Source organism: Lethenteron reissneri, chromosome 28, assembly GCF_015708825.2.
Source record: "Lethenteron reissneri isolate LAM-NWPU_2019-01 chromosome 28, ASM1570882v1, whole genome shotgun sequence".
In the NCBI taxonomy this organism is placed as follows: Eukaryota; Metazoa; Chordata; class Hyperoartia; order Petromyzontiformes; family Petromyzontidae; genus Lethenteron; species Lethenteron reissneri.
This window is the reverse complement of record NC_083806.1, coordinates 4,038,338-4,059,675: the sequence shown is the minus strand read 5'-3', so window position 1 is coordinate 4,059,675 and position 21,338 is coordinate 4,038,338. Positions and strand designations below refer to the sequence as shown.

Genomic DNA, 21,338 nt, shown 5'->3' with positions numbered 1-21,338 from the left:
AAGTTAAAGAAAAAAAATGTATTTTTACGAGGCTAACAACAAGTAAAATTCAGCATTCACAAATTAAACAACTTTTCACTTAAATTTCGATTTAAAGCTTTCGTGACTGCGGGGATTCATATTCTTGGTTATTTCGGTAAAGTCGCGTTAAAAAGAAAACCGCCACTTTTTCTAATTTTCTTGCTGTGGTTTTCACACCTGATGATGATTGCTTGTGTTGCAATCGAAATGTCGTGAGAATTGTATTGTTTTATTTTGATAATTTTATAGATTTTTCCCTTCCTCGTGACTTTACCGAAAGAACCAGGAACTTTTCACTTCATCTCTGGAAGCCCCTCCATCTGGAGGAGGCCCCTGGGCTTGCAGCCCCTAAAGCCCCCACGCCTTAATCCGGCCCTGGCCGTCAAGGCTCGCCAGAAGGCAGCGGTTACAGCAAGTAGACCAACCTCATCTATTTTCATCTATACGGGGATCGAGTGTTGCGTCCTCGCGCAAGGCGTTGGGTTTCTAGGGCTGCTGTAGTTTGCTCCCCACGTGGCATGATAAACAACTCGTTAATTGGCTGAATTTTTTTATTTATAAAATAACCCAATGCAGTGGCAGGATCCTCCTGGCAAAGAGTGCTACGACTGAGTGTGGCCCTCATGGATAGATCAGTCGACTGTGACCGGTAATGCGTGAACACAAGCTGCAATCGATCGCCATGCGCGCGCTGTCAAAGTCTCTTTAATGTTGCTGCACGCCAGTTACACACGTGTCTGCGCGCAGCAGCTCCAAAAAAACATAAATATTAAATAGAAATCGTGAAAAATATATTATATATAAATAAAGTCGAGATCATGGAAAGAAAATGCGGCGATACCTACAAAGTTCAATAAATAATCATGGACGATGCCTGTTGGACATCTGTAAAAAAAGCCTCGTGGCTCGTGGGGTTCCTCATCGGATTCCTCCAGGATAAAAACAGATCCTGATCCTGATTCTCTTTATAAAAAGTAGGAATGCTTCGGTTTAACCGCCCCACCCCCCGCCAACCATCGTACAGAACGTATGGTCATTTGTCTCTTAGCATCGCATGCACGACTCTTACAACATAAATACCCAGCTCACCATCAATATATGGCTCATGTAGATGCAGAACAACAATAACTGCAATGTCACAGTCAGGTGGTCACGCCAGACAACCGCGTCAGGAGCAGCAGAGTGTATCGACGACGTATAACGCATCATAATCATTTTGCGTATATAAATAACAGCACCCGTAGAAATACAATCACCAACAATATCTCCACCGTTTGAGAGGCAAACGCAGACTAGGCGGCTCTGTGTGATGATGATGATGATGTTGACGATGTGTACTGCCACTGTTGCTACTGCTGCTGATGATGATGATATTGATGATCATACTCCTGCTTCTGATGATTGACCTTGATGATCGTTCTGCCATTGCTGATTATGATCGATGCTGGTGATCCAGATATATGATACTGCTATTGCTGATTATGGTTTGTGACGATGCTGCTACAGGTGATGATGCTTATTTGATGATGATGATGATGATGAGCAAAAGGTCACGTGAGATCTGAGCCACCCTGCACATCGACTCAAGAGTTGACCATCACAACGCCGTTCACACGGCAGAACCCGTAACAAACATACAATAGGCGCCCAGCACAACACGTAAACCTCTCACTGTGGCTCCGAATGAACAGAATTCGTTTTTATATTCAGTGAGAAATGATGACCACCCGTGGCCAACTCAGCTGCGCACGAACTGCTCTGCCCAAAACGTCGCCTACGATATTACTACTCGTGCTTTTGTTAAGGCCGCAGATTTTTTTCGGGGGTAAGGCGGTTTTACGCTTATATTTCTAAACGTCTCTTGCGACGAGTTCCGCGAGCGGCTGCGCAAACCGTCGCCTAGAAATCCCGCGCCGCGCCTAACGCCGTCGCCCCGCGGTCACCCGCCTGGGCGCGGCGTCCGAGCAATTGTGGGCCACCGAGGCACCGCGCAGCTCCATGTGGCCCCTCGACAGCCAACTCCTCAGCTGGTTGATCACTTGCAGTCCACGCAACTTCTTGCCGAAATCCCCGACCATCTCGTGAAACGTGTCGGAGGGGCGCGCGGCCGCCGCGTCGGCGGCGGCGCAGCTGCAGGCCCCGTCGCCGCCGCCTGTCCTCGCGGTGGCCGTGGGGGGCCTCCTCGGAGCGCCACTCCTCCAGCTGGTCGCTGACCACGCGCAGTAGGTTCACGTGGTGGACGAGGTCGCGCTTGAACGTTTGCAGGTCGCTCCGGACCGCCTCAGAGCCGCTTGAGCCGCGTTGGTCTTCGACGAGGACGTCCAGGAGATGCAGGAAGGCAGCCAAGGTGCGGTAGAGGCAGCAAATCTGGTCGCGTGGCCTCGGGCCCATGTGCGTCCCCGCCACCTTGATGATGTTTGGCAGTGGAACTCCCGGCAGGGTCATGACGGGTATGTTGAGGTTCGGGTATTGGTGTAAGAGGCCCTGAGCTGCTTTCTGTGTATTGCAGAGAGAGAGAGAGGGCCAACAGTTAGATAATGAATAATGGTGGCGGTGATGATGGTGGCGGTGATGGAGAGTAGCAACAGCAGCGGCGGCAGCGTAATCAAACAACGAGGCAGCCATCGTCACGAGCAGCATTAGTCTTTCTCATCAGCAGTACTGACGGCAGCATCGTCGTCATGACTATCGTCGTCATCTTGATAAGCGTCATCACCACCACCACCACCACCACGGTTAGCATCAAATTAGCATCATCGTCGCCACCACTCCCATCCTCTTCGCCGAGACTTACGTAAGTTTCCAGGGATTTGTTGAGTCGGACCTGCAGCGCAGAGGTGAAGCAGCTGAGGAGATTGAGGTTATCGCACACTCTTGTCACGTGGTGGTGGCGGTGAAAGTGGCGGGGCGGGCGGCACCAGCAGCTCGACGAGAGGAGGAGCAGGAGGAGAGTGGACACTGGAGGGGCACAACAGGGAGGAGGGGTGGGAGGGACAGAGGTGGGAGGGTCGATATCAGGGCTTTACATACAGTCACCCGCTAACCCACTCACCTACCCACTAACTCACCCACTAGCCCACTCATCTACCCACGAACTCACCCACTCATCTACCCACGAACTCACCCACTCATCTATCCACGAACTCACCCACTCATCTACCCACGAACTCACCCACTCATCTACCCACGAACTCACCCACTAGCCCACTCATCTACCCACTAACACTCATATACCCACAAGCCCACTCATCTACCCACTAACTCACCCACTCATCTACCCACGAACTCACCCACTCATCTACCCACGAACTCACCCACTCATCTACCCACTAACTCACCCACTCATCTACCCACGAACTCACCCACTCATCTACCCACGAACTCACCCACTCATCTACCCACGAACTCACCTACTAGCCCACTCACCTACCCACTACTCACCCACTAGCCCACTCATCTACCCACGAACTCACCCACTCATCTACCCACGAACTCACCCACTCATCTACCCACGAACTCACCTACTAGCCCACTCATCTACCCACTAACTCACCCACTAGCCCACTCATCTACCCACGAACTCACCCACGCATCTACCCACTAACTCACCCACTCATCTACCCACTAACTCACCCACTAGCCCACTCATCTACCCACGAACTCACCCACTCACCTACCCACTAACTCACCCACTAGCCCACTCATCTACCCACTAACTCACCCACTCATCTACCCACTAACTCACCCACTCATCTACCCACTAACTCACCCATGCATCTACCCACTAACTCACCTACTAGCCCACTCATCTACCCACGAACTCACCCACTCACCTACCCACGAACTCACCCACTAGCCCACTCACCTACCCACTAACTCACCCACTCACCTACCCACGAACTCACCCACTAGCCCACTCACCTACCCACTAACTCACCCACTCACCTACCCACGAACTCACCCACTAGCCCACTCACCTACCCACTAACTCACCCACTCACCTACCCACTAACTCACCCACTAGCCCACTCACCTACCCACGAACTCACCCACTCATCTACCCACTAACTCACCCACTCATCTACCCACTAACTCACCCACTAGCCCACTCACCTACCCACGAATTCACCCACTCATCTACCCACTAACTCACCTGCTAACCCACTCATCTACCCACGAACTCACCCACTAGCCCACTCACCTACCCACTAACTCACCCACTCACCTACCCACGAACTCACCCACTAGCCCACTCACCTACCCACTAACTCACCCACTCACCTACCCACGAACTCACCCACTAGCCCACTCACCTACCCACTAACTCACCCACTCACCTACCCACTAACTCACCCACTAGCCCACTCACCTACCCACGAACTCACCCACTCATCTACCCACTAACTCACCCACTCATCTACCCACTAACTCACCCACTAGCCCACTCACCTACCCACTAACTCACCCACTCATCTACCCACTAACTCACCCACTAGCCCACTCACCTACCCACTAACTCACCCACTAGCCCACTCATCTACCCACTAACTCACCCACTCACCTACCCACTAACTCACCCACTAGCCCACTAATCTACCCACTAACTCACCCACTCATCTACCCACTAACTCACCCACTAGCCCACTCACCTACCCACGAACTCACCCACTCATCTACCCCCTAACTCACCCACTCATCTACCCACTAACTCACCCACTAGCCCACTCATCTACCCACTAACTCACCCACTCACCTACCCACTAACTCACCCACTAGCCCACTCACCTACCCACGAACTCACCCACTCATCTACCCACTAACTCACCCACTCATCTACCCACTAACTCATACACTAGCCCACTCATCTACCCACTAACTCACCCACTCACCCACTCACCTACCCACTAACTCATACACTATCCCAATCATCTACCCACTAAGTCACCCACTCATCTACCCACTAACTCACCCACTAGCCCACTCACCTACCCACTAACTCACCCACTAGCCCACTCATCTACCCACTAACTCACCCACTCACCTACCTACTAACTCATACACTAACCCACTCATCTACCCACTAACTCACCCACTCATCTACCCACTAACTCATACACTAGCCCACTCATCTACCCACTAACTCACCCACTCACCCACTCACCTACCCACTAACTCATACACTATCCCAATCATCTACCCACTAAGTCACCCACTCATCTACCCACTAACTCACCCACTAGCCCACTCACCTACCCACTAACTCACCCACTAGCCCACTCATCTACCCACTAACTCACCCACTCACCTACCTACTAACTCATACACTATCCCAATCATCTACCCACTAACTCACCCAATCATCTACCCACGAACTCCCCCACTAGCCCACTCATCTACCCACTAACTCACCCACTCATCTACCCACTAACTCACCCACTCACCTACCCACTAACTCATACACTATCCCAATCACCTACCCACTAACTCATACACTATCCCACTCATCTACCCACGTCCCACCATTGTGTCCATCAGCCCAATAATGATCACTCAGTCAAGCACTCAACCACTCACTAGGTCACACATTCACCCAGCCTCATACCCACTAACCGACTCGTTCTACCCCGCGTTAATTTACTCACCACTCACTCACTAACCCTCTCACTCAACTACTCGCCTGCGTACTCGATAACCTCTCATCATTTACTAAGTAACCCATCCGCTTGCCTCATTCATGCAACCACTTGTTTACCCACTCACTTGCTTACCCACTCACGTCCCCTCAGTTATCCACTCACTCCCTCACCCACCCATTCCACACTTCACCCATTTAAAACTAAAACTAAACGTTTTATTTTACCAAGTGAGGCCCACCGAGCAAGACAGCTCTTTTTCATGAGCGACCTGCTTGTCACAAACGACAGCTCAGCGAAGTGGCTTTCACGTGGAAATTTATATCAGCCGAATATTCGAAACGCCTGTTTCTAAACGGGGAGGGGAAAACCGGAGGATCCGAGGAAAATTCCACGTGACCACAGGGAGCGAGACACGCAAACTCCAAATATCCAGCAGGCGTCAGGGTCGGGATCGAACCCACGCCCTCATGAACTCACCCATCCATGGCACCCACAGTACAATGCAGAAGCAACCCCAGGAGAGTAAAACGTAGATTTCTCTCCACGTCCAAATCACGGACAAGAACCTCCACGCAGCTCGACGCGTTGGCCGCATTGGTCGCGTGGCGGCACCGCGGCGATCCAACGGCGGCGAAATTTGGCACGCAAAGGGGCAGAACACGCGGCCGGAGATTGCTAAGTTGGAAAAATTACCCGCGAATTCACTCGATGATGGACTATAAATATCCATCATCGCCACCGCCTACTGCGAAAAGTTGGCAGGACCCTCGTGAAAAAGTGTATCGAAACTTGGCGAGGCTTGCCTGGGTAACCACGCGTACATAATACACGGCGGTATTTATCCACCGGAGATTCAGCATCGAGGCACTGGCATTGCCTCCTGCTTACAGACAACGGTGGGAATTCCACATTCCTATGACCTGAGCGAGTCTCTCCTCAAGACATCCACTGCTTATTGAGTCAACCCCCCCCCCCACCCATAACCATGGTGTTAACTTGCAACATTCCAGTTGCGAGGAGGCGCTCGATCTCCAGCCCAGAGCCGCCGCCACCACCACCAGGCCCCATAACCGTAGAGTTTGTCTCACGTTCGAGCGCTTCATCAATGATCATGATGATGATGATGACGACGATGGTTGAAACTGAGGGGTATCCAGCTCCAACGAGTGGGATTTCCCCAACGAGCGGCGTCACGTGGCATCTCTCTCTCGCTCGCCTCCCATGATCATCATCATCATCATACAGCGCGCACGGCCACCAAAATCCCCTCCTCTGCTCACCGACCGCCTCACCCACCCCAGGCTCACCCACCCGCCCCTCCTCCCTGCTGCGTGTTTATGCGGATGTGATTGCCCAAGGCAAGACATTACAAATCGGCTGCCTCCTCCTGCATCACCACCACTATCACTATTTACCACCAAAGACAAAGAGCCCCCCGTATAGCCTTAACCGACTGTAGGGGCAAGTGCTGTTAGCGAGCACCTATGGAGGCCGGAACGGTACACGAGGGGGTAGGTGGCCAGCACCACGCCCGACCGCCTTTGTCTCCCCAGTGGCGATGTGTACACACCGCACCAGGTACTCATTCGAGGCTGAGTCGACCTAGGGGAGGCCCAGGGCCGGTTCAGATAATCGTCACCGGTGGTGGCCGTGAGCGGTAAATCGAACCCGGGTCGCTGGGTTCATAGCGCAGCGTAGCGCTAACCGCTACACCACCGCTCCCCATAATATTTACCACCGCACGCTCCATCAGCACCATCAACCCCAACAAAATCACCACCACCAACCCCAACAAAATCACCACCACCATCACGACAATCACCTATTACCCCACCAACCATCACCCCCCCCACTACCAACGCCATCACCCACGTGTGAGCCCACCATCGTAAACATCACCCCCATCACCGCCATCACCCAGCACGACAAGACGCACCGGAGATTTACGGGGAAGTGGCGAGTCCACGGCGGCGAGAGCAGTGGCGTAGCGGTCAGCGAGCCCCCAAAGTCTGTTAAGGCTTCACGGGGTATCTTTGTCTTTCGTTGTGTGTCTGTGCAAGACAATGTCTGTGTGTGTATGCGAGCCACCCTCGTGTAGAGAAGTCTCAATCGCTGCTCGCGAACAACGCGTAATCCCACGAAACTCAATAGCTCCCCACGTACACCATCACCACCACCACCATCACCGAAGAGGAAACGCCTGGCAGTGTGTACATGGAGAAGATCGGAAATGCAGTCGGTTTAAAATTCACATCTATAAACTTAGGACCCTGCCGATCTGCTTGACGTCCTATCTGTCCATCTGTATGTCCATCTGTCCGTCCATCCATAGTGTCTGCCCCACATATCTGTCCAACAACCTGTCAATCTGTCCAACCGTCTGTCTGTCCATCTGTCCACATCTCTAATCCGCACATTTGTCCACTCCGCCTACCTATCCCACCCATCGATTCATCATGCGGCGATGCGTGCACCGACCGTGCCGTGCACAGGTGTGGCGTTACCTGCGCGCTTAGACATAGCCGGGCGAGCCAAACGTCGCTCGCTGCTGGAGAAGGAAGAGGTGTTGGTGATGGAGGAGGAGGAGAAGAGTGGTGGTGGTGGTGGAGATGGTGATGGGGCACTCGCCAGCGGTCCTCAGAGTTGCGTTCGGGCCTACAGTCACCGGCATCTGCGGGTGGTTTAGGGGCCTGTGAGCTTTTTATATACGCAAAAAAACACACGTGGGCGAGGTGACTCAGAGCTCACCTCCCCTCTCGAAGGGGGAATTCTAGACCAAGAGAAACGGTGCGGTTCCGGAAAGAAATTAAATAAATGCAAAAACTTTTTTTTTATTCATTTGCGGTCGTGTGCGTGTGCGTGCGCGTGTCACCGAGACGCGGATTTCTCCGCGGCGCGGTTTCATTGTGGCTCTCTCCCTACTGACTCGATTGTCGTTCCGAAGATGCGCGCGCCGAGCGGAAAGTTGCACAGCGCGACACAACCACGCAACACACATCGACCGCGTGGCTGCAGCTGCTGCCTGGTGGCACTCTCCCCCACCCCCCACCCCCTTTGATTGCGGGCCACGGTAACGAGAGAGGAGCGGACTGGGTAGGAGTGGTCATAACAGCCAGCCAGCCACACACGTGCGTTGATGGTTACGCGGAGAGCAGTAGCGTGGTGGGGATGAGTAGCGCGCTGTCCCATTACTACGAACCCGGCTACCCGAGTTGGATTTCCCGTTCACGGTCGAACATCGGTTGCGAATGTGTGAACCGCGTCATGTTGACCCAGCCTCGAACGAGAACTTGCCTGGTGCTGTGTGGTAGACATCAGCAGTCGGGAAGCGTGGTGCTGGCCACCCACCCACCCCCTCGTGTGCCACAGTGCCGGCCTTCGTAGGTGCTGCTACTCGCTAACAGCACGTAGCCCCGACAGTCTGTTAAAGGCTATGCGGAGGATCTTTGTCTTTGCGCGTGTGTGTCTGGGTGGAGCGGTGGGCGTAATAGTTAGCACACTTCACTTCGATTCCGCAACCACGGATATAACATCAGTGGCGATTATCTGAAACCGTAACTCTTTTAATGACTACCTTGATGCGGTCATTTGAACATTACGCCGCGAATGATACTCGCTTGTGATCACACACACACACAGCAACATCAATCATCTCCCCCTACTGGCAGACTGACGCCCCCCAGGAATCCCCTTTCCAGGTGAGAGTCATCCATCCGGGTCTCTCTCGACTTTCTCACTTGGCTCAACAAATCAACCTTGGAACTTGAACCTGGCGCCTGAGCAGAGGCACCTGGGGAGATGAACGGTAGCCCTGCATCATCGCAGACGCCGTCTTTGCCAATGATATGTTCCATCTAGAGCTATTATCGAGGTTTACATCTATCAATAAAACAAAATTTCCAGGTAAAATGTTACACTCGGTAGCTACCTCCGTAGTTACACTGCAAACGACGAATACTTTTAGCGATGATAATGACAATGATGTTATGTTATCTTCACCTGAGGACGGCTGCTTGCGTTGTGGCCGAAACGTCGTGAGAATTATTTTATTATGTTTTATTTTTATTATTTTATTACTTCCCTTCTACGTGACTTTACCAAAAGAACCAAGAAGAAAATGATGTTATCACTTAGTGATGCAAGCAATTCACCCACTGATTTCCTGTTCAAACGAGCCACAAGGCATCGGTGCTCATGCCCCATGTACAGCCCTGCCGAAGACACTGGTGGAAATTACACATTCCTATGGCGGGAGGGGGATGGGGGGTTGGGTCGAGTAATCTCCATAGCAGGACCGCTGTTGCATTTCCTACAAAGTGGTACTTATTTTAACGACGTCGGAGGGTAGAGGTAATGATGATGGGCTGAGTCATGACCCCCCCCCCCCCATCCCATCGCCCCTAACCAGGATTTGAACTCGCGACCTGCGATTGTTTGCTAGATGCTCGCTCTACCGCTGGGCCACCACGTGACCTGCTACCAGCGTGGTTCCAACAGGCCGTCCTGGTTAGTGTCAGAAACCTGAACACGCTCGTCAATAATTCCTGCGAAAAATAACAACTGGATTTATGTGAAAAAGAGCTTGATCGCTCATCGGATTGGCTTCAGTCGAAATAAAGATTCCGAATAACAGGGAGTGACCTTTAAAATAAAATAATGGGCGGCGTTTCGGTCAATGACCCTTATGCAAAGCGTCGCCTATTACGTATATAGTTTCGCTTTTTTTCATTTTAAGGTCACGGTACTGTTGACGAAAGTGCTGCAGGTGTATGGTGTAGAAACGTGTGTCGAGATTATTCCGATTATTTTGCTGCTATAAATGTCCACACGATAAGCAACTTTTCAGAGCTATCGCTTGTGGCCTGGTCGCTTCTAAAAAATAAGCTAAGAGCTCAGTGGACTTTACCTGGTATGATGAAAAAAAGTGTCGTCTTTATTTGTAAATACGTTTTAAGTGATTTGTTTACATTTCTTATACTTTGCTATCGTGTCTTGGTATGATTTGTTGTTGTGACGTTCTGACCTGCCCCTACTGGACATCTGTTAAAAAGAAAGCGCTTAATAGCTCATCGGATTCCTCCAGTAATAGATCATGATTCTGAGTTAATGCTCCTGTGTACGGTTGCCAAAGCAGCAGTAGCAGCAGCATCACCAAATAAATTTGTGAGGTTTCTGCGTTTCTGGATACGAAGTTTTGAATTCCCCTTTCCGACCTCAAGTCGAGGGGGAAATCGTGACGTCGGGGTTTGGCAGTTTCGTCAATCGTGTGACGGCGACACAAGACTAAAGGCGCAGCCCTGCAATGCCCTGGCACACATGGCGCGGCGCTTGACCGTACTTTACCTCGATTTGGTGAAAATGTTAGTACGGCATAAGACGTCAAAATGCCTGCTTCAATTAATGTATGCACTGAATAATACTAATATTGGAGGAGAAGAAGAATAACTTGAATGCCAGTGCACGAATGCCCCCGGGGAAAGCCTCATTGAATCTCAAGGCCCCTTTCGGGAAGGGGTGTCCTGACACATTCGGATGTCTGACCGGGACGATTCGCGAGCGGTCGGGAGGAAACCGGAGAACTTGGAGAAAACCATACACCACGCATTCGGGCATGACACTCCAAGCTCCGCACAGATGCATTCACGAATCCCATAGCTACTCCCCCGCAACTGGCCAATATGCCTGGGGAGAGATCGCAGAGTGAAAAAGAGAATTAGTAAAGTCTAAAGTGGCTTCTTGCTCAAATGAGCATGGAGGCGGGTGGGAGTACTCACATTCTACCCCACCAAACGTCACCAACCTTCCAATGACTCACCCTGCGTTACCAATTTGGCCTGCTGGGTCTACGGAGGCTGCGGCGTGCTGAGCGAGGGGCGGTGAGGAGGGGGGTGGTTTAATCAAATGTTCCATTGCCTCAACTGCCGCGCCGAGAGATCGAGACGGCGAACTCTGGAAGGGCAAGAGATCGGGTCCGTGGTTCCGCGAGCGAAACCCGTAGGCCGGCAAACCCGAAGCGATCTAATTGGGAATTCCCCGTTACAGTTGCCGGGGGATCCGTCTTATCGATATCAACACCACCACCGCCGCCGCCGCCAACCACCAACAACAAAAACCCCTCCACGTGAACTGTTGAGCAGATTACGCGGCCGTAAAATCCGATCGTTTCTTTGTACAATTGAACCCTTGACCCCAGATCCGAAGGTGGCTCTGGGTCCACACGTGCGTCCATCGCTGCTGGAGCAAAACAAAGCCAGAGGATCCCCCGTGTAGCCTCTGCGGACTGTTGGGACAAGTGCTATGGGGGGGGGGGGTCTTTGTATTTTGTGTGACAGTATTTGTCTTACGTGTTGTTGTACCTGGTGTCGCATACGGCGCACGAGGTTGTGGCTCGGTCAGCACCACACTTGCCCGACGTTCTTTCCCCAGTGTTGAGGTTAACACCTCTGACAGCTAATAATTTAGGGCTGAGTCGAACTTGGGGAGGCCCAGAACCGGACAATGATCCCCCATGTAGCCTTCACAGACTGTTGGCAAGTGCAGTTGGCGAGCACCTATTAAGGCCGGAACGGCGCACGACGAGGTGGTTGGCCAGCACCACGCCCGGCCGCCTTTGTCTCCCCGAGTGGCGATGTTAATACCCCACCCCAACTACTCATTTGAGGCTGAGTCGACCTAGGGGGAGGCCCAGGACCGCTTCACTGCCGCGCACACACGAACACGTGGCTGGGAGGGAGGAGGCTGCAATGCATTCGATTCCCGGGCGCTTGGGTCACCCCCTAAACCGTCACCAACCCGCATTGACCAGCGCGGTGAAGTATAACCAAACAGCCAACGTGGCTGACCCGTGATGCTCGACACGCGGTGTCGTCATCCAGCAGTGGAATGGCAAAGTTAGCTCGGGGTGGTGGTGGTGCGCGGGGGGAGTTACAGAGCTTGAGTTTGTTGTCTTTCGCCCGCACCTTCGATTAGCACGGTTAGCCACGTACGGTGCGAAAGAAGTTCAACACACAGGTAAAGGAGATGGGGGGTAGAGTTCATTAATCCGCCAATAAAACTCCACAGCGGAGTCCGAAACCGCGTTGGTTTCGTTACCGTGAGACCGGAATGTGTCTGCGGTGGAGGTCTGTCTGGCCGCCGCTCGATTGCTTTCGAGCTGTTGTTGCAGGCGTGGAGTTCAGACGTTTCGCTCCCGTGAGCTACCCTCCACCCCCACCCCAGCCCATCACTTCTCCATCCCAGCCACCCAACAACTCCTGCACGCGGTTGGGAACGTCGCAAATCAACGCCGCAACCACATCGCACGGCTCGAAAGTGACTTGAACGCATTTCGGCAAAAATATACGTGAGAGTAAACACATTAATATTTTTATTTCAAGCTTTCGTGACTGCAGGAATCCGTGCTCTTTGGTTCTTTCGGTAAAGTCACGTCGGGTAGAAAATTAAATAATTCACGACCTTTCGATCGCGATTTATTTTATATTATACCTACGTGATTTTACCGAAAGAACCAAAGAGTAAACACATTTCTATTTCTTGACTTAAAGCTTTCGCGGCTGCAGGAATTCATATTCTTTGGGGGGTCTTTCGGTCAAGCGACGTAGATTGGTTCAAAGAAATTAAACAAAAAATCTACGAAGTTTCGATCGCAACACAAGCAATTGCGTACGGTTCACCCACGTATGACTTTGAACCTCTATGCCAGCGGTCGGGAACCTATGGCTCGCGAGCCATATATGGCTCTTCCGGTGACGGCATATGGCTCCCAGACAATTTTGAGTTGAAAAAAATAATAATCATAAAATAATAATAAAATCAGTTTGGAACTGATTTTAAAATACTTGTGATATTGCTTAATAATACTGTGCCATTTTAAAGTAAACAGAAATTAGTTTTGAAGATAAAATTTCTCGGGTCACGGGTCCCGTGACCAGAAGTCGCATTAAAAGTAAGACATTTAATTTACTATACGTTAAAATACTATATGGCTGTCAATGAAATATATTTAGAAATATTTGGCTTTTATGGCTCTCCCAGTCAAAAAGGTTCCCGACCCCTGTTCTATGCCTGACACATATAGTACGATGATACATACTACAGGATTACAATAGTATTTGACCATACTTCCCCACGCTGGTAAATGGGCGTGGGGTAGCGAGCAAGACGGTTCCTGTGAGGCGATGACGTAACATCAACCTCGGGTTGTCCCGGGACCATTGCGTTCGAGCGCTAACCACTGCGCCACCGCTCCCCCTCACCTATACACGAAACTACAAAGACAAAGACCCCCCCCCCATCTGTATAACCTCAACAGACTGTTGGGGCAAGTGCTGTTGGCGAGCAGCTACGAAGGCCGGCACGGCACACGCAGGGGTTGGGTGGTCAACGGCACGTCCCAGCCGCCTTTGTCTCCCTATTGGCGATGTGCACACATCGACGCCGGCACTCATACGAGGCTGAGTCGAATGTCCCCACAAACTTTCGCCCTCGGGTTGCTGCGCTCTTGACGCAGCGCGCTAACCACTGCGCCACCGCTCCTCGACCGACACAAACGACACGCCCTTGGACGCTTCATGTGAACCGTGCGATCATTGTGACCGTGCGCGTGGTCGTTAACACGCGCGCGCGTGCACACACGCCGCGTTAGATGACCGCTTATGCGCCAATGGGCACAACATTAAAGGTTCAATTTCGCTCGGCGGAGACGAGACTTCGAGAGCGGACCTCATCCAGCAGTGGAGTCGCCATGCGCACGATGCGCGGAATGGAGAGAGAGATCGTGACGAGGGGGACCGCGCGTCAAACGGGAAGAGACGAAGGCATCAATCACCCCTCTTCTTGGTTCTTTCGGTAAAGTCACGTAGAAGGGAAGCAGTCACGAAAGCTTTAAATCGAAATCAATCACCTCCTTAGGGGGCCGTCCATAAATGACGTCACGCGATTTTGGACGATTTTTTAGCCCCCCCCCCCCCTCGTCACACGGAGTTACGAAAAGTCAGACCCCCCCTCATATATGACGTCACAAAGCTCTGCCCCCCCCCCAAAAATAAAACATGCTTCAAATCGCTTTAAACTATTGTCATTGTAGTACGTATTTAATGTGGCGCTGCACTCTGATGTTGTAGGAGAAAACATTTTTTTAAAAGTCTATTTAATTAACTAGAACGTGTTGCCTATATTTATTTAAAGTTGCGCATTTTGATGTGACGTCACATTTCTCACCCCCCCCCCCCCTCGTCACACATCGTCACAAATGTCTAACCCCCCCCCAGGTGCGTGACGTCATTTATGGACGGCCCCTTGATCGAAAGTGCCCCCCCACCCATCCTCCTTCAGGTGGTGGGGGGAGGTGGTGGGGCGAGCCCAGGTGAGGTCAATTAGTCAATTAACGCATCGTGCCCCAAAAGAGTCAGCTAAGAAATCCCCCAAACCCCTCCCCTACCACCACCCCGTCAGTGGAAAGCACAGTTAGCGAGCACCTATTGAGGGTCAACAAGGTGCACGAGAGGGTGGTGTGATCGCTGATGTTGTACACACCTGCGCCAGGCAGTGTGCTCGTTCGAGGCTGGGTCAACCTAAGAAGGAAAGCCAGCAACAAGGACCGGCTGGAGACTGCAAGCACCACCGTTGATTTGGCCGTGAGCGGGAATCGAACTCGCATTTCCGGGGCTTTGCAAGTGTCCGCGAGTTGGGTTGAGCAGAGAAGCAGGCGAGAGTTCTCGAGTCCGCGAAATGTCGGAATTATGATTCTCAAAAGTGGCTCGGGTTTTCATTTAACTTCATTTATTAGGTGTAACCCTGTGAGCCGTGCGGCTCTTGACTCGGGTGCAACCGCAACAAAACAAAAGCGTGAACAAGAAACGTCTTAAAGTGACTAACACGCAACAGAAAAATCCTCGAAAGAACAGCAAAGCCTTCCAGAAAAAACACCGCATTTCAACGCTGTGTGCAAAAATCCCAGTGGGATGCAAGTCAAACAATAACAACGACCGCAACAACAAACGCAAATGCGATCGAATGCAATTACTGCACGGCATCAACGAATTAAATAGAAAGCAGAACGAAAAAAAACCGATTGCGTCACATGGCGAAATGGAAGAAATGTTGCGAAACCATAAATTAGTGTTCATTCATAAATGAACGTAAAGTAAAGACAAAGATGCCAAGTACGGCCTTGACAGACTGCAGGGACAAGTGCTGTTAGCGGGCACCTACGAAGGCCGAAACGGCACCCGAGGCTGCCCAACACCACGCCCGGCCGCCTTTGTCTTCCCAGTGGAATGTTTACAGAGCGCACCAAATACTCAGAACAGGTTCAGATGTAATCGTCGCTGGTGTTGGCCGTGAGCGAGAATCGAACTCGGGTCGCCGGGATCGGAGCGCAGCGTGCTAACCACGACACCCACACAAGACAAAGATCCCCCGTATAGCCTGAACAGACTGGAAGGGCAAGTCCTGTTAGCGAGCACCTATAAAGGCCGGCAAGGCACATGCGGGGGCGGGTGGCCAATACCACGCCCGCCCGCCTTTGTTTCCCCAGTGGCGATGTTTACACACCGCACCAAGTACTTAATTTGAGGCTGAGTCGACGTACACCCATACACTCCTACAAACACAGACCCACACAAACACGCTTCTACACATAAGCACACTTACATACACCTATACTTATTAACACGTATAGGCTTTCGCGACCAATATCCATAATCGAGGTTTTGTGTTAGATCGCGTAAATATAAATGTTTTGTTAAACCCGCCACTACCCGACACAGCCAACTAGTAAGGGTTGTCACGTAAACAGAACGTGGCAATTCGTTGCTAGTACAGCTCTAACCGGTGTGTTGGAGAGTAAAATACAGGCGGACAGCCAGGAGGATGTCTCAACAACTTTGGGCTGTCCGTCTGATGATGCTGGTTGTAATTACTGGCGAAACGTCGTACTCGAATTGTAAATGTTAGTTTTACTATCCAACACGCCGGTGTGCTGAGCTCGTAACGAATTGGCTTGGCTTACGTGTGACAACCTTCACTAATTGGCCGTGTCGGGTGGTGGCGGGTTTTACGACACATTTATATTTACGCGATATAACCCAACAACCTCTATTATGAACCTATACTATACTTATAAAGACACGTACTTTCACACCCGCCCAGAAAAACTTGTACGTACAAAAGGACCCCCCCCCCCCCACCATGTATAAAGACAAAGATCCCCCTCGTAGCGCTAGTAGACTGTTGGGGCAAGTGTTGTGAGAGAGCACCTACGAAGGACGGCACGGCACACGAGGGAGTGATGTGGCCAATACCACGCCCGGCCGCCTTTGTCTCCCCAGTGCTGATATTTACACACCACGCCAGGTACTCATTGAAAGCTGGAGAGGCACGGTGCCGGTTCAATAATAATGATCCGTCTCTGATGTTGACCGTGATCGGGTTGCCGGGTTCGTGGCGGAGTGAGCTGACCACTGCACCACCGCTCCCCACATGCAAACAAATACTGTCTGCACATACACACTGAAAGCACACGAGTACACTTCCACACACAAAAGACAGAGACATACACACAAAGACCCCCCGTATATCCTTGCCATACGTTTGGGGCAAGTGCTGTTAGCGAGTAGCGCCTTTGAAGGCACGGCACGTGCCAGCACACGACACGAGGGGTGGGTGGTCAACACCACGCCCGGCCGCCTTTGTCTCCCCAGTGGCGATGTTTATAACAGCACACATACACCTACACACACGTGTCGGCTTGTAGTCATACTTTCGCATACATAGGCGCAAAGACACATACACCTACACAGCCACTTTCCATACCCACACAAAGACACACGCATACACATATTTGCACTTACAAACAGCACGGCAAACAGCGACACACACACACTTTGTAGAAACACGTACCCCGCACCCACACACAACCTACAACTTTACACTTACGCACACTTGCGCGAACCACCACAACACTCGCAGCCACACACACACACGCCCACACGCGCACACACACGCACACACTTTACACATTTTGGCAAGTGTTGTCAGCGAGCACCTATCGAGTCCGGCAGGGCACACGAGGGGGTGGTACACACTTTGTAAACACTTACACTGTACAGCACGCCGCCGTGACATCTGTGACCCCGAGGCGCGCTTCCCGTACCTGTGCCGCCAGGTGCGTGCGTCTCGCCGGGGTGTCCCTGGGGAGTCGAGTGGATGAGCCGCCGGTGAGCCGTGTCTGGGCCTCCCCGAAGCAGCTGCAGCGGCAGCAGCAGCAGCAGCAACGACGCCACAGTCATCTCACGTCGAGATCTTCTCACGCCGAGACGACCAACATCTCACGGCGAGTTCATCATCGTCGTCGTCGCCGTCGCTTGACGCCGGGGCCGTGCACGCCGCGTCACCGCGGAGCGGAAACGCGGGAGGAACCGCGCCCCAGAAGAGTGAAAATGGTACCGGTTCGCACCTGAACAGGTGTCGCGTTCACGAGCCCACGGGCGTGAGACTGGGGACCCCGCCATGCTATCGTGGAGTTTACGTGATCCTTATCGCTATCGGCACCACCACCACCACGACCGTGGGGGGAGGGGGAGATGCGCTCGTGCCGGCGTGGGGAGCGGTGGCACAGTGGTTAGCGCGCTGCACTACGAGCCCTGCGACTCGAGTTTGATTCACCGCTCGCGTCTGCAAACAGTGACGAATATTCGAACACGTCCTGGGCGGCTCATAAGCCGACTCAGCCTCAAATGAGTCATTGGTGCAGTGCATAAACATCAGCAACGAGGGAGACAAAGGCGGCCGGGCGTGGTGCTGACCACCCACCCCCTCGTGTGCCGTGCCAGCCTTCATAGGTGCTACTCGCTAACAGCACTTGCCCCGGCAGCCTATTAAAGGCTACACGGGGTGTCTTTGTATTTGTGTACCCCTCCACGCGCTGAACTTCTCTCGGTCTCGTGGCACACAGTGACGTCTCGCAGACAGCAATGGACTACCGCGAGGTTGACATCAGAACCAACTCTTCGAGTCGCTTCAATTGGCGCCGCACGCTCCCACGTGGCCTGGTGCAGGGGAGGTGTCACCTCTAATATCGATCGAATCCGAGCTGGACTTCTGCCCACTTAGACGAGAGAACAAACTTAACGCAGACTCGCAAACCTGCCAACCCATACGGTTTACCGCGTATTCTTGTACAGGGAAATGTAGTTATCGGGCCCATACGCCGTACAGCCGTTTCAATACGGGCAATGTTTTGTGTCTATGTGTTTGTGTTTCTCCTTTGTGATGGGACTTTGAAGGATAAACGTTGAGATTTATAAGGGACACGGGGTGACCAATACGGTCTGAATTGGTCTGTAGTAAGGTCGTGCACGGTGTTAATAACAGACCTGGTGCTCACTGAGATATGTGTCCAAGGTTTGGTCGACAGTGGGGAAAAAAAGGTGGAACGCATACTTACAGATGAACCCTAACCCTAACCATGACCTGAACGGGCTAACCCGCCATCAGCACGTGGTCTGGGCGCACACGCAACCCCCACCCACCACGCGCCCTCAACCGCATTCCAACTTAGACTTGCGTCATCGGAGGCGGTATCATCAAAGCGAACCCGCGCCGCACAGGGGCGTTTATTTTGGGAGGGTACAGGGGGAGCCCCTTGAATTTCTTGCAGCAGCAGCCGCCGCAGCAGTCGTAGTAGCAACAGCACTCAGCATCGGTGCCAGTACTTGCATCAGAAAAGCGCAGTTGCATCGGCAGTAACGGCAGCAGAAGCATCAGCAACACAAGTTTATCAGAAGCAGCAATATCAGCAGCAGTACTTGCATCATAAACATCAGTTGCATCGGCAGCAACAGCAGCAACACGAGTTGAATCAAAAGCAGCAGCAGATAAAACAGAAGCAGCAAAAGCAACAACAGCACTAGTATCAGCACTTGCATCAGAAGCAGCAGTTCCGTCTGCACTGACAGCCGCTTCAGAGGTATCATCAGCAGCAATAGTTGAATCAGAAGCAGAAAGAGCATCGGCAGGAGAAGCAGTAGCATCAGCAACAGCAGTCGCATAGTAGTAAGAGCAGCCACATCAGCAGCATCAAAAGTAGTTTAATCAGAGGCAGCAATAGCGGCAGTAGCATCAGCAGTAGTATCATCAGCAGCAGCAGCAAGTGCCTGGCTGTTGTGCAAAGAATGCAGGAGTGATTTATGCAAATTATAGAGGAAGAAATGGCTTGATATGGGCGTGAGAAATATCTGCTGACACTGACCTGGCAAAGTCGAAATAATTTTGTGGGGGTTTTTTTCATATTTTATTTTGACCTTAGGTCCACCCGAGCATCCGAGGAATGAGCGCGTGGGAGGCGTGGGATGTTGGCTCGGCACCGTTCAGAGAGATTGAGTCGGTGCCACTGATATCGAACCAGGTTCTAAGTGGGGTTCGTCATTGCCATGTGAGAAACCACCTGCCGGATTGTTGGGGATCTTGGGTCTAAGCCCTGGGTATGGCAGACCATGATTCAGCATTGTTGAGATTCTGAGTCTCTCTCCCTGTCTCAGGGAGATTCATAATGGCCGTGTTGGAGACCTCGAGTCCAGAGTTAAAATCCGAATTCAACCGCCCATGGTTAGATCGGGTTCTCAAGCGTAGCGAGTTTGTGGTCTCAGTCGGGTTGCCAATGACTGCACTCAAAAACACATGACGTAATGTTTATATTTCCCCAATAATTCGGCAGCACAATAATTCGATGTTACGCGTTTCTGAGAATGAACATGATTGTTGGGGTTGACTGCGACCCATGGGACACGTGTCCGGCACGAGCTAATGAGAAGATTCGCTAATAAAAAAATAATAGAGATAGAAAAATGAGCAGATAATCTTTCTCCATATATATAAACTTTATTTTACACTTTCCCTCCACCCACACAGCCTTCGGGGAGTGCAACAACTCTGGACCGGTTATTTGGTGTCTTGCGGATATACCGGTCCGCTTGAACGGATCTCAGAATTTAGTTCTGGGAATTCTCCATCCGCGGGCCGTTGCCTAACAATGAATGATTCGCTGCTGACTACTGGGAAAGTCTCCAATGGAATCTCTCCAAGTGGGGCTCATGGCACGACTCCGGTAGCACAGTCAGAGCAGAACTTGCGAAGAGGAAAAACGGACACACAGCTGGGTTGTTGTGTTTAGTTTCAACCACCATACCAATTGTGGATGTGTTGTCATGGATTAACGGGTCCCAGCCGTAGAAATGTGGAATTTGCACAACTGGATTAGGACCCGCCTGCGGCGAATTGTGCCAAATAAGCAATTTTTTTTTTATCATGGCGACACATTGTCATAATCATCATTATCGACTATGCTCAATCCTCTGCTGGATGACTGCCTCCCTCCACTCCGTGTCGATAACGGCGGTTGTTTGACCATACCTCACCACGCTGGTCAGTGCGTGTTGGTGCAGTGACGACCTGTGCACCTATCACTGGCCACGGATTTTAGCCGTGGCCGGAATAGAACAAACACACACCGTGATCCATGTATAGATACCCCACCGCGTTAACAGGGAGAATTGTTGAAGACATCTACGCGTCTGGATCACCCTGTATATTTAAACAAATTATTTGGAGATACTGCTGCTGCCTTGGCAGAGGTGAACAACCACGATTAACACAACTGAATGGCCCATCCAATCAGTTTAT

The 21,338-nt window shown here is 51.8% G+C and overlaps 1 protein-coding gene across 3 annotated transcripts; it reads right to left on the bottom strand.

The window, feature by feature from the left end:
* Positions 1-290: 290 nt before the first annotated feature.
* LOC133348851 (uncharacterized) lies at positions 291-18,074 on the bottom strand. Of its 3 annotated transcripts, XM_061561915.1 has the most exons (4): positions 17,812-17,839; positions 8,162-8,328; positions 2,816-2,979; positions 291-2,517 (listed from the first exon to the last, which is right to left on the bottom strand). In XM_061561915.1, the coding sequence occupies exons 2-4, from the start codon at positions 8,175-8,177 to the stop codon at positions 1,921-1,923; spliced, it is 777 nt and encodes a 258-aa protein (XP_061417899.1). In that variant the 5' UTR covers positions 8,178-8,328; positions 17,812-17,839; the 3' UTR covers positions 291-1,920. The 3 variants fall into 3 exon arrangements, with proteins under 3 accessions (XP_061417899.1, XP_061417898.1, XP_061417896.1); XM_061561914.1 differs by lacking the exon at positions 8,162-8,328 and having other exon boundaries at positions 17,759-18,074; XM_061561912.1 differs by lacking the exons at positions 8,162-8,328; positions 17,812-17,839 and adding an exon at positions 6,135-6,267.
* Positions 18,075-21,338: the final 3,264 nt, after the last annotated feature.